We start from the raw sequence: 14,990 nt of genomic DNA on the forward strand, positions 1-14,990 counted from the left end.
TCATTTCATTCTGATGTAGGACACACCTTTCACTCTCCAACAATGCATCACTGACGCAGCTATCCAGCCTATTAGAAGTGCATTACGTGGAGCCTATTATAAGCACAAAAAGAGATTTACTTTCTCTATGTAATGAGGTTAATGTCCACATATTGTAAGGTGTGTCCATAAAAAATCAATGCATCAAAATAAACAAAACACAAAAATAAGGAGAATTCTGTAAAAAAAAAAAAAAAAGGAATTTATAAAAAATAATTGCTCCAGAACTCAGTCATGACCACTGTTTATGCAGTTTCATCACAATATCTCCATATCTCAGATTTCATATTATGATTAAGTGTTTCTTAAGTGTTGTATAATTTGATGTAAATATTGGTTTAATATGAAATTAAATAACATTTAACTGGAATATAAACAATTAAAAGCTATGTAGAAATATTAATATTTCATAATATTAACATAATAACATAATTTCTTTTTATGTTCAATCAACCTTTCTTATTAGATATGAACAAAATTAATAACATCAAACTGCTTTTACTAATAATAGTATCATACATATCCAGTTACTGCGGACAGCAGAAGATGAAATAAAATAAAAATACAGAATTATAATAAATGAATTGTTACTAAATAAATTGGACCAATAACTACATTATAAAATACATAAAATCTAAACATCTTTTATTCCAACATGATTTTATACACACAAACAAAATGTGTAAACATGAGCTTCATTATAGGTTGTCAGTTTTGACCTCAAAATGTCACTAATTATAATTAATATTTTAATTTGTAATATTTCTAGTTTATTTTTATAGTTTAACTGGCAGCTCAGGTACATTCCTAAACATTTCAAAGTAGCAAACATAAAATGTACAGAAGTATATTACAGACACCTATTGAGGCTTACAGTTCGAAAGCCATACTCCACTCTATGTTGCGAAATAAAGTCAATTGTTCTCAGAGCGAAATTTTTACAACTGTGCTTTCTTAATAAACATTAGATAAACGTAAATATCTTTTACCTCATTTTCGCAATTATACATCCAAATGTGCAGGTGTCGCTGTGCCCGCTGTCCGTATTTACTGGGCATGCGCACATCATTCTTTCTTTTTCCCATTGCAGCGGAGTGTAAACTCCCCAGTTTGGCTCCTGGCTCCGGCTTAGGAGACAGAAAAGTCTACAAAATGGTTAGTACGGCACTGTAATACTTTTACCATTGTGTTCCCTATAGATTCATCGTCTGTTTGCTATCAATACAATATGGTGTGATGGCTGATAATAAAAGGATGGTTCACGATTTTCTCGGAAAGACCGAGTTCAAACGTGGCCTTATGGCTGATTTTAAGCCCTTCCCACATGTTTCAGAGAGAAGCAGGCAGTAGTGAATCTCTGCTGGATTTTGTCTTTTTCGCCTCGTTATAGGCTATCAAAAAGCCCAGTGTACTATTAAACACTTAACGTTAAACGTAGCGTTGTTTAATGCTAACATGCTATAACGTTACCTACAGTGTTAAAGTGGAGGCTTTCTGAACCTTCACTCTCTTCTAACGTCTGTTGTTAATTTAGGCAGAATTTATTTGTGCACGTCTGCATTGTGGGTAACTTTTTAAAATCATGTGTTGTCTTTCAGGGATTCGTTAAAGTAGTGAAGAACAAGTCCTACTTCAAGAGGTACCAGGTGAAGTTCAGGAGAAGGAGAGGTAAATGCAGAATTCTAGTAACTTAATGTAACTTGAAGAAAGTTGTAAGATTGGTTTGATTATTAATTTTCCTTTATTACTTTTGCTTCACAGAGGGAAAAACTGATTATTTTGCCAGAAAGCGCCTGGTCATTCAGGACAAGAACAAGTACAACACACCCAAGTATAGGATGATTGTCCGCTTCTCCAACAGGGACATCGTTTGCCAGGTGGGTTAAGAGCTATTCTTCATTTACATCTTGGCGCGTTGTGTAAATGCTGCAGGATGTACTGAAAAGCTTCAGTACTTCAATGGGTTTAGACATGGTAAATAAAATGTTCGTTTTCTCTCCCTCTTTATTTAAATATCATGTAGGGTTTGAGGTGTTGACAGTCAAATGTGATGTTTTTGTTTTTCAGATTGCCTATGCCAAGATCGAGGGTGACATGATTGTGTGTGCAGCCTACTCCCATGAGCTGCCCAAGTACGGCATCAGTGTGGGTTTGACAAATTATGCTGCTGCCTACTGCACTGGGCTGCTGCTCGCCCGCAGGGTGAGTTTCAATCATGTCTTTAATTTGACTTCACAAATTGTAACCAATTTATTAAGGGTTAATGTATAAATCATGCAGTTTAAAACCATATTTGCCAATGCTGCTGGTAAAATATGAATTCCGATGCATGACTTATTCAGTGCACACATTTTCACAATACTTTTCTGCGCATGTATCAGTTAGCAGTGCATCGTTAAAGCTGTAGCAGCAGTTAAAATAAGGCAGTAGGTTTTGTCTCTGTTGTTGGGTACAATTGATGGATTTGGGGAAAGAAAAAATAAATATACACAAATGCATTTTATTAGGCAAATCTAGTAGAAGTAATTAAAAAGGTAATAATTGACAAAATATTTAATGCTGCCACTAACAGCTAAATTATGACAAACCTGTTGGTGCATTTGAAAAATGAACTTGAAATGAAAGTGCTTCGAGTGGGTTTACCAGCAATATTTTTGTAGTTCACTTTTTTTATATTTTGTTGTGCCACTAGAGATTTAACCACATAATTAAGATTTATGTATTTAATTTTAAGTGGTGGTGAAGTAAATTCAGAATTGGGGTATTTTGTCTTGCTGGTGGTATGATTCAATAACATTATATTGGGACAATGTTGTCTGTACACTCTTCATGGAACTGTCTATCTTGCACAGGTGTTGAGTCCAAAAAATGTATGAAGTGATCTTTCATTCTGACAGTTAAGAATTGTTGAATTTCAGAGAAGATAATTAGTCAGATTGCAGCAATTCTAAATAAGAATGCAGAAAAGGGCAAGTGCAGCATCTGTATGAACAAAGTACTTTTTTCATATTGAAAGTGTTTGAGAAATTTCCCACCTTTTTTTTCTTTTTTTTTTTTAAACCTATTTATTGTTCCGACTCTGAGTTGAACACCCTTAAAAGTGAGTCAAATCACATTTAAAGTAACTATTTAAAAATTTCCAGGCTTAAAGTTATTCAGCAACGTTTGTACTGCTTTCCATGTTCTCGCAGAACTAAACTGAGAACTAAATGTAAGCTGCCACACATACCTTTTAAAAAAATACTTGTAGTTATGAGTTGTTGATGTTGAGATTTACATAACAATGTTACTATAATTTGGTGTCATTTACAGATTCTCTTATGTGATTTTGTGGTTTAGTTATGAGTTGTGGTGTTTTTAATGTTTTTCTTTTGAAGCTCTTCATTACAGACTAAACATTTATTAGACCATGAAGACAATTAAAGTTATAAATGCCTAGGAGGACAACACCATTCAATTATATTAATAGCTGCTCCTACCAGTAAATAATATAAAATGGGAAATAACTTTTTAGCTTGTCAGTCATGTAAATCGTATGAGATCTTTACAGGTGTTGGCATTTCATATTTTGTTTGTTTCCTTGCAAGTAAATGAGCTTGACGTATTGGTAATTGCACTTAAAATGGGGAGGAAAAAATCGCCTGGGGTGTTTTGTGTAATGTTTGCTAATATGGCACCTAATAGAAAAATTGCAAAGGCAAAACTTGCATAAATCTACGGTAATTGAAAGGAAGGCAGAAAGATTAAACTAACTGTTCTCTCTTTTAGCTGTTAAACAAGTTTGGCCTTGACAAGGTGTACGATGGCCAGGTGGAGATCACCGGGGATGAGTTCAATGTGGAGAGTATTGATGGACAGCCAGGAGCTTTCACCTGCTACTTGGACGCAGGCCTGGCCAGAACCACTACTGGCAATAAGGTGTTCGGCGCCCTGAAGGGGGCTGTAGATGGAGGTCTCTCCATTCCTCACAGGTAGATCTACTTGCTTAATGCTTTTTTTTATTTATTTATTATAATTCGGTCTTGATGATGACACCACTTGAAACTGAACAGCTGCTATTTCAGTTGTTCCACTGATGTGATTTTCAAGACGGGACTGATTGCAAGACATGTTTACATGAAAATCATCAAAATTCTGCATGTGCTGCTTGTTAATTGATGAATTTGAAATCTTCTACATCTTATCAATTTTTTTTTAAAGCACCAAGAGGTTCCCAGGGTATGATGTCGAGAGCAAGGAGTTCAATGCAGAGGTCCATCGCAAACACATCCTGGGCCTAAACATCGCAGAGTACATGAGACTCTTGATGGAGGAGGATGAAGAATGTTATAAAAAACAGTTCTCTCGCTTCATCAAAAATGGCGTCACAGCTGATTCCGTAAGTGCTGTTATTGTCTTTCTCCACAGCGTTTCTCATTCCTTTTACTGAAAAGGATACTAACGTTACAACTTTACTGAGTGCATTTTTAAATTTGACTTGTGTTGATCTGAAACCGAGAGCCTTGATACTGGCATGGCAATTAAGAAGTGAATAAATTCTGACCGGGGCGAGGCAGTGGCACAGTAGGTAGCGCTGTCGCCTCACAGCAAGAAGGTCGCTGGTTCGAACCTCGGCTCAGTTGGCGTTTCTGTGTGGAGTTTGCATGTTCTCCCTGCCTTCGCATGGGTTTCCTCCGGGTGCTCCGGTTTCCCCCACAGTCCAAAGACATGCGGTACAGGTGAATTGGGTAGGCTAAATTGTCCGTAGTGTGTGAATGTGTGTGTGGATGATTCCCAGAGATGGGTTGCGGCTGGAAGGGCATCCGCTGTGTAAAAACTTGCTTGATAAGTTGGCGGTTCATTCCGCTGTGGCGACCTGGGATTAATAAAGGGACTAAGCCGACAAGAAAATGAATGAATAAATTCTGACCCTCTTCAGATTTGAATGATTTAATACATGGGGCAACATTTAGAGCAGTGGTGTCACACAGGTCTGCATAGTTTAGCTTTAATCCTACTTAAAGTCCTGGATCACCCCTGAGTCCCAAACTAACAGACTTATCTGAAACCAACGTGTAAGTGTTGGAGGCCAGCAGGTGTGAGGCAGGGCAATCAGTAAGGGCAACCATATGTGAAAGAGTATGGTATGCATTTGTTTGTTTTTACTGCCACAATCAATAAATTGAACCTTTTGGTACAACTGCCACCATTTTAATATGTATAGAAATTTATTTTTTTATTTTATTTTATTTTTTTGCTTTAATGTCATTGTAGTTTTGTATTGTACCTCTTAATTGCTCTATGCATGTTCAAATGCTTGTCTATGTGCTGAAACATAGTTCCTCAAGTAAATGTCCCATCAGCAGAGATGTATAGTAATGAAGTAGAACTACTTCTACTGTACTTACTAAAAGGCTGTATCTTTACTCTACTGGAGTATTTTTTTTTGTGTGTGTATTTTTGCTTCAGTATAATTTCAATGAGTTTGATACTTTTTTACGCCGATAGATGATTTATTTATTTTTTTATGTGCTGCATCGTTTCTTGTTACTTGGTGTCAATTATTGATATTGGTTCAGGAATAGATTATAATCGGTTATTACGTACTAGGGATGCTCATTTCGGTTAATTTTGCTAACCGTCAACCGCCGCTCATTAATCAGTTATTAACGGTTAACTGGTTAGATTACTATTTTATATTAAACAAGTTGACATGTCTGTTTTGTGTCTGACACATTAAATATTGCATTTTAAAATACTGATTTATTTTTAAATGCTAACATATAAATAATAGAACAATACGACAAGAACGACAAGAACAAGCATTTTCACGCACATGCAGTGTTTAGCACAGAAGAACAAAATAAACTAAATAAAATAAATAGAACTGCCCTAAATTATTTACTCTTAAATAGTTTTTATTACAAACGAAAATACTGACTGATTCTTTTTAATAACTGGCATATGCAGTTTTTTTCCAATCATGTGTTTTTCTTCCGTCAAATAAAAATAGCAGACTTCCTCAAATTGCTTTCTCCACGGAAAATATGCATTTATTTAATGCCCCGCTGTTATTATAATCATAAAACCTTTTTACATTTTTAATAGAAATCATTATTTTACAGATTATGTCTTGACATGTGGTTTCATCTCTCTCCCTCGCGGTTCAAGTGCGCGAGCTGCGGTGATGAAAAGACAATGACAACGTGCGCATATGTTGACTTTTTGTAAACAGTTTTGTTGTTTAAATATGATATTACATTAATGTGCATACATGCTTTTATAAGCTGTAAAATAAAAGGTAAAGCCTATTTGTTGCGTTTATTACGCAGATCTAGGTCAACATCATCGCTGGTTAAGCATCAACACGTCTGTATCAAACAGCAATATTCTTCTTCCATTTTGCTTCTTTGGCAAATGTGTCTGTAGGCACGGGTTATACGTTATCGTCCAGCAAGTTAAGTATGCCTTGCAGTTGAAGAAGGGGCTGAAAACAAGGTGCACCTCACTGCCTTTATGTTGACAAGGAAAAAAAGAGGAGAAGAAGCGCGGTCCTTTTATGAAACGACTGAATCAGCTGGGTATCGATTACGCAAAAGTGTTGCTGTCTGTTGTTACAATTGTAATATTCAATAATATTGTGATAATCAAGATTTGTACATTTCATACAGCTCTGGATAACTTAAAACAGCGATTAGACCTTCAGAGCGGTGTTAATGCGTCTTGAAGTAAAGCGAAACGGCTATAAACTCCAGCAAAACAGAGTGATTATATGCAGAGCCATATACCTTTATCTATAAATAAAGTATAACTATAGAAACTGTGTTCATCTTAACTGAAAGCTTCTGCGTGTTTGCTGTCCTCACGCATCGCGCACCTGTCAGTCAGTCAGCGAGTAATCCAAAAGGGTTAAACAGATAGCGCACAGCACTATACGGTTACAGAAAAGTTTGCGCTGTTATAATCCACTTACCTTTTAATACGTTTTGGTGCGATTTATAATCCGCTATTAAAAACAACAACAATGACTGAATGTTTTGAAAGGGTAATGTAGCCGTGGCGGGATGCATTTTGGTCCCCGCCAAGGAAGAGTGAATGTAGCGAAACCATGCTCTTTAAAAGTTCTCTGTAATTGTCTTGACAACACAAACTGCTGCTCTGGGATGAGCCGCGTGCAAAAGATGCCCCTCTTAACGCAAAGGCGCATTCAATCTGCCCCTTATGCAGCCAAGCTAAAAATATATAAAATAATATTTTTAATCGTTTAACTGATAGCATTAATCGGTTACAAACGCACCCTTTCGGTTAACGGTTAATCGATTATTTTGAGCATCCCTATTACGTACTGACGTCATTTATCTTCTATGCGCAATGTTGCATTAGAATACAATGGTGAAGGAGGCGAGGGTGAGGAAAAACAACGCTTTTACTAAAAAGGTAGATAATTGTGCACAATTCAACTGCTTTTGAGTGTGCTGGACAGTCTTTCATTGATAATGAAGGTAGCACAGCACACAAGCCGCTATTTCACTTCTATGGAGAAATGCTGTAAAACATTGGACATTTGACCTGCTGGCGTGTTTGCAAGATAACGTTTCCTCTTGGCTGTTAAAGCGATACTTGTGGATCGTGACACAAGCGTGCCTGTGGTGTGAGTGTTTTCCGCTGTCTATTATGGATTATCTGTGATAACAGCGTATTATGACTTACAGCATATAGACTGTAACCGCGGCTGTTCTTCCTGCCATTGGTGAACAGCGCTTTCATTTCTAAAGCCAAGCACAGCCTTTTTTTGTTGAGCAGATGAAGACAAAAATATATCATAGGGGTGTAAGACCTCACCTGTCAGCGCTCAAAGTGGGATAATATTTACATTAGTTTATTTGCTATAAACGCTCATGCTGTCTTCTGTTCATGTATTGAAGTTTTGTTTGATAAATACATTCAAAAAGTTTTTTTTTTTTTTTTTTTTTTTTTTTTTTTTTTTTGAGCAGATCAAATTAAGGGTACAGTTCATATATCCTGCTGTGTTAGAACAAAACTATTACAAATTATTTATATATATGTATGTGGGGGGAGTAATACACAAAGGATAAAGAGGCTTTACGGGTGCTGATATTAAATGTCACGGCTTTCAGCCAATCAGATTCGAGAACCAGACGGAACTGTTGGGTGTGTGTGTGTATATGTATGTATATGTATGTATATGTGTGTATATGTATGTATATGTGTGTGTGTATGTATATGTATATATATATATATATATATATATATATATATATATATATATATATATATATATATATATCTATCAGGGCTCGAAATTAACCTTTTTGCTTGGTAGCACCGGTGCTCCTAACTTTAAAAAGTTAGGCGCATCAGCCAAAATTTAGTCGCACTACCAATTATGAGCACCGTTACAAACAGTTTTATACAAACAGATTTATTGTATTTGAAATCAACACTAATCAAACTAACAAGCAAAAAAATAATAATATAAATATGCGTGCGTGAGGAAAATATGTCTCAACGAAATCCCGTGATCACAAGAAAATAGATTTTTATAACATAACTGAGTGACCAAAGCACGGAGCGCTCACCGGCCCTGCACACACTGCTTGAATGAATCTGTTACGATCTGAACGGTATAACGTTAACTGTGCTGTTCTCACAAGTGCTGTCTGATATTGCACTGATGCTTTTGACACATATTGTACCTTATTGTATGCATACGTCATGTTAATAGCCATACCGGTCTTTTCATGAGTAAGTTAGCGATATTAATTTACTCAGTGTAACGTTAAGCCCGTTTGTGATGGTGTACGTGATGTTAAATTTGACATATAGCTGCCCCTTGCACGGCGGAGAGCATCTGGCAATTATATGAAGGATTAAACAGAAGCTCTCGTGCTAGATGTGGCAAACAGTTACCTGAAAACTCCATCCCACAGACTTTTCATAGCGGACTTGAAGCCAACAGAAGTCTTCTACTCTTGGAAAAGTGTAGATGGTGGATTAACATTCAGCACATGATCACTAGTAAGATGTGTCATTATTTGTAACTAGATGGTTTCTAAAACTAAATCTGTCCGCGTTATCTTCAATCTCATCTTTAGCGCTAGTTTTCCGCGGTAGTAGCTCTCTGTCATCCGAAGCCAGAAGGCGCTGACTGAGTGATTGACAGCTGATATTAACCAATCATTCGCGTTCAGTGCTAGAGCAGTGGGCCAATAAGAAGAGCGCGAAGCCGGGGCAAGCATTACGGACTTGGCTTTTACTGCAGCAAGTCGACATGACAACTGTTTAAAACCATTCCTGAGCGCTGCGTTTCCCGTTCCAAGTGCAAACAAAGAGCTTAGAGATGAATTCTGCGTGAATGTCTCCCGAATCCGCGCATGTGGTGAACATTTTGCAGTAAAAACTGGTCGCACACAACAATTTTAAGCACTCTCAGAAATGCTCCCAAAAATATTTTATGGTCGCATAGATAAAATTTCGGGCGCATATGCGACCAAAATGGTCGCAATTTCGAGCCCTGTATATATATATATATATATATATATATATATATATATATATATATATATATATATATATATATATATATATATATATATATATATATATATATATAAAATTTCATTATTTTATTTATGTATGGAAAGCATAGTCAATGCACCGAGATATCGAATTGAACTGAATCGATGGCATGATAATCGTTACCGAATCAAACCGTGAGACTAGTGTAGATTCATACCCCTACTCATTACAATTACAGACCTTTTTCTTGGTTGCTGCTTGGAGGGTGCCAAAGCGACCAGCGGCTTCTGGTAGAATGTTTAGAACTTCCGTTTACAGCGTTTACAAATGGTAATTTGCAGTCCAAAAATGGGTTTATATAGCATTTTGAGTGGTTTACGGAAAGCTGTTATATCTCAGATGTGATTGAAGCGCGAGAGAAATGTTATCCTAGTTCAAATAAATTGTAAGCCTTGTTTCTTTTCGTTCTGCTTAATCTCTAGCCCCAAAAAAAGATTTTAAATGAACAAAACTGATTTCTTTACACTGCTTTCTTTAATGACTACATTACACAATACTTGTACTTTTTACTTTTCAGTATTTCAGTTATTTTTGAAAAACTTCTTGCAATACTCAAGTACAAAAAATGTTGAATACTTTAGTACTTCCACTTATGTATGGTGCTTAAAGAGCACTTCAACTTCTACTCGAGTCACTTTTTTTTTTTTGAAAGAGCACTTGTACATTTACTTAAATCTGGTTCTCTAGTACTTTATACATCTCTGCCCATCAGTAAGAACCAAATTTAGGTATGCTTTCTTGTTAAAATGAAAGTGACTGGTGCTACATGCGAGCACTCTGGCTTCTGGAATCACAGAACCAACATGTGGGAGATATGAGAACTGCCACTCTGAACAGGTGAATGAAAGTTAGGAAGTGCAAGTTAAGACCTCTCAATGGATTTGAGATTTTGCCGCACCTATTTCGAATGAGCTTGAGTTACAAAAGATGTGATGTGATCATCCCATAGGGCTATATTCTTTTAGCAAGAACGTCAATTGCAATGTTCTGTCATACACAATGCCTATCAAGTAAGGATACCATTGGCATTTGGGGACTTGTGGACTGTGTTGTTTTATAAACATGTCAAGGTAGTTTGGGAGCTGTCTGCTTGAATTTGAGATGTGCGCTGTTGAACTAGCTGACCTGTTGGTCTGTCAGAAATTGACTAATAAGGAGGACAAACTTGAGTGTGGTATGTTTCATGCATGAAAGGCAGGCAAGGTTATAATTGACACACTGACTGAACGGGCATATTGCTTTCAGGTGTTTGATTAGAAGTTTGGAGATGTATAGCAGTAGGTCTGGGGAAACACTGACATGTAAATATCCTTGGCTTTCTAATTAAAGTATCAGTCACCTGTTTTGTCTATTGCATAAAGCCCAGCTGATCAATAACATAAGCTTATAAAGCTTGTGACCATTTTATTGTATTCAGTTATTTGTTTTTATCTTTGTCAGATGGAGGAAATGTACAAAAAGGCCCATGCAGCAATCAGAGAGAACCCAGTGCACGAAAAGAAGCCCAAGCGGGAAGTCAAGAAGAAGAGGTGGGTCTTTCATATGGTTGCTTTGTGTGAAAATCACAGCCTGACAAGGTTGCTTTTGCTTTTTTTTTTTTCTTTAAGTATTTTGATTTGGTCTAATGGATAAACTGACACTTGACATCCACAATTACTGTCCTGCTGCTTGATGATGATACCCTTTCAGACTGAGCAAATTGTAGTTGGTCCTACATTTGCACAGTTGATGCAAGCATATTTCAAGACGGGGCTGAGAGCAGTTTTGGTTAATCGTACATTTAGTGTTAGAAAAACTTTTAGGAGTGGTGGCTTTAAATGGTCTACTATGGAGCTTTTTTTTCTAGAATGAGCAATATATTCTCTGCTAGACTGCAAAAACATTACTGAATTTCAGTTTTGGATTGAGTGAATCAATGATCTAAACTAATGCTGGTCAGGGAAAACATGGTTGGTCTCTCAATAAATAGTCAGTGTAGTGCTATAGCTGGAGGACTTTTCTCTGGGAGGACATTTGTGCTAAATTTGAGTTTCTTTTTGTAGGTGGAACCGTGCCAAGCTCACACTGGCTCAGAGGAAAGACCGTGTTGCCCAGAAGAAGGCCAGTTTCCTTCGGGCACAAGCTGCAGAGGAGGACTAGAGCTCGACCCTGCTTTCCTCTTTGTATTTGTGCAAAAATCATTTGTTCTAATAAATATAAAAGAAAAGATTATTTTGTTTGTCTGATTATTTTTAAAATGGTAAAATAGTTGGTGCAAGAAATTCACAGCCTGTACTTTTCTGTTTGTAATAGAACTGTATCAGGAGACCAGCAGCATTTTAGAATTAAGGAAACTACCAATAACTTAAATCTTTCAGAAAGCTTTACTGCAGTTAACACTTCTCTGAATGAGTGGATTAACACCTTCAAATTTTAAAATTGCAAAAATTATAAAGATCCCTGAGTCCTAACTTGTATAAGGGTGCTAGTTCGATTAGTACAAAATATATTTAATAAAACATGCAAATGTTACCATTTAAAATAAAGCCATTTTGTGCACATCCTGCCTTTTTAAAACCTATGACCTCAATTTGAAGATTGAGCCGTTACAAAACAGCAGCAGTGTAACGGTTTTGACTTAAATTTGTGTCAAGTCTGAAAATGTAATTTATGCAAATAACTTGCAGATCATTTTGAAATTGGAATGTAAAAATAATTTAAAATATAAATGTTGTCTTCTGCAGCCTAGAGCAAGTCTGTTCAAAATTTCTAATGTCAAGGTCCCATTAAGTTGTTTATAAATGGACACATTTATGATGAGAATCAACTTTTCTAAGCTGTTTGGACAGAACTGTGTGTAGGTATAGTGTTATTTTGGATTGATCTAAATGATTCTCTTAATTTTCTGATGTTTAAATATGACTCAAATCCTAGTGCTTTTGAGGCCCACTGCAATGTGGTTTTATACAAATGTGTAAGTTCAAAACATTAAGACCATAAATGTGCCATCTAATTGACATCTAAAACTGCTATCACTACAGCTGCATGATGTCAGAAAATGCTAATATTTGCGTGTGTATGTGTGTACTGTAAAAGGCATTTTTGTGTGACTCGTTTCAGAAAGGTTTGTATAAATACCACAAAATATACAAATACATGAACTTTTTGATTAATGAGCTGTACTTCAGCTTAGTCCGAGTCTGTCACTGACTGCTGTTTATCTGACATAAGCGTGAAAAAGTACACATGCAAGGTGGGTGGAGAGATGCAGCTCATTTGCATTTAAAGCCACAGGCTACAAAACACTGCTACAATGTATTCAAACAACAAAATGGGCAGATTCTGGAGGCTATAATAAATTATCTGATGACTATTTTGAGCTGAAACTTTACAGACATTCTGGAGACACCAAAGGCTTATCTTACATCTTGTAAAAGTTAATATAGTGCTAAAGCTAATTAGGTTTGAAATGAGGGCCATCAAAAATAAAATTGATTTAATTTAAAATTAACTTTTTTTTTGTATGTGCATATAGAAAGGTAAATATTGCATTTTCTAAATATATTATTTTTCAAAAACCTCAAAGAAACGGTTGGATAAGTTAGATGTAGATTATTGAGATACGTAGTCTTACAGTTTTTCTTGTTTGCTTTGATGCAGCCGTCCACTGAAATTCCACTTTTTCAAAACGGTTAACACACAGGCCTAAACAGCAGCACTCATGGTCAAAATGAAACCTTATGCTTGCACAATGCACATACCGTGTCAAAACATTTAAAATATGCCACAAAAGCTAGTTTTACCTTCAAACAACACAACTTGCAAACAAGTATATGAACTATTTCAATCAATCATTACACAATGGACAACAAAAAACTAAATACAGAACTCAGTGTGAATCAGTGCACCATTGCTTGCCATTGGCGTTGTTGTCTTTTTGTTTGGGCTGTCAAATATGACTTTTTGCAAAGAATTCAAGAGTTCCCACTTAGATATGCTTGGCATTTATAGCAGGTTTGGCATGCTGTCCTGGGAGAGAACCCTGAGCTCAGAGAAATTTGAGCCCAGGGCTCCCGCCCGGTCTAGAAGCATATCAGGGGATCCGAGATCAGGTAGGTTCCTTTAGAAGAGGAGAAAAAGGAGGAGATGGGGTGGAAGGGGGGATTCTTCCAAAAAGAAGATTTGAGCAATAAGGAGAAAGTGATCCATTTATATTAAGCTAGGATCATTCTGATTGGATTATTACTGATTACTGGCCAGCAGTGCACAATCATATGACGTGCTCCTCTCGAAATTAGTTTGTGAAACTTCGCTTTGATCCAGAATAAGAAATGCTTTGATTAAACTTATATTGAATTCATGCCATTTTTCAAACTGTGGCTGAAAACTGAAATACTGTTAAAAAAAAAAACAGAAAAAAAAGTTATAAAATACTGTAAATATTACAGAAAACACATGTAAACCAATACACTGTCAAATCTATTGGGAGTATAGAACATAGCCACTATTGACCTCCTGCATCCATGCTGGCACAGAACAACACAGACCTTCCACTGTTTTTAATGTTTGCAGACTGATTGCTAAGTGAAGATTTGTGTGGACTGTCAAATCGGTGCTTTAGTGAATTCATACTGATCTTGGTAGTTTCTAATGGTTAGGAATAGATGGTTTCTGTTTGGTTACTATAGCTAAAACAATGGAGTTTATACTGCTTGAATAACATGCGTGTTAACTGTTTTGAAAAATGGTGGGGAAAATGTGTCAACCCAATGAGAAAGGGTTTACACATTTGCAAGACCGGTCTTCTGCTCTGCTGGGATAGTGATAGTGAAAATGAAGTGGAACCTAGTTTCTTTAATCAGGTCAAAACAAACAAGATAAACTGTAATAATATACTAAAGAAATATTGAAGACTCCATGTGTACCTATTTTTTTACTTTGCCTCCTGGATCATACGTTCAGCTTCAATCATGAAATGTAATTTGTATCTTTTTTTATGTATTTACTAAGTTAAACCTGCATGAAACATCTATATTTTTAGTGTTATAATTTTAGTGTTAAACCATTTACAGTACCTTCTGGTCAACTCTGTTATAATGGTTATAAAAAAAGCATACCAATCTGTAAAACCGTTACTTGACTTGCTTCAAGTGATGGCACTTCCACTGACAAGAAACTGTGGAAGGCATTGAGGCATGTCTCATTAATTTGTACAGATTGTTTTGAATTCAGCAATGGTAGATTAATTATGTTAACTGCATTACGGTGATATTTCAATTAATTTCTCATACATAAAATATTGTTTTAGGCATTGTATGTTAGTTAGCATCTTGAGCTAAAGCACAACATAGTACAAAATGTCAACCCTGTAAAATAACTTCAAATGTTCCCTA

General features: G+C 36.1%; 1 protein-coding gene across 1 annotated transcript; it reads left to right on the forward strand.

Moving 5' to 3' along the window:
* Nucleotides 1-1,113: 1,113 nt before the first annotated feature.
* rpl5b (ribosomal protein L5b) lies at nt 1,114-11,826 on the forward strand. Its single transcript, NM_001002106.1, is given in 8 exon segments — nt 1,114-1,194; nt 1,638-1,707; nt 1,801-1,916; nt 2,107-2,241; nt 3,808-4,010; nt 4,240-4,417; nt 11,059-11,147; nt 11,661-11,826. Coding segments are annotated over 8 exon segments (891 nt in total). The 5' UTR covers nt 1,114-1,191; the 3' UTR covers nt 11,758-11,826.
* Nucleotides 11,827-14,990: the final 3,164 nt, after the last annotated feature.

This window comes from Danio rerio, chromosome 6 (genome assembly GCF_052040795.2).
Source record: "Danio rerio strain M-AB ecotype USA chromosome 6, GRCz13ab, whole genome shotgun sequence".
NCBI lineage: Eukaryota > Metazoa > Chordata > Actinopteri > Cypriniformes > Danionidae > Danio > Danio rerio.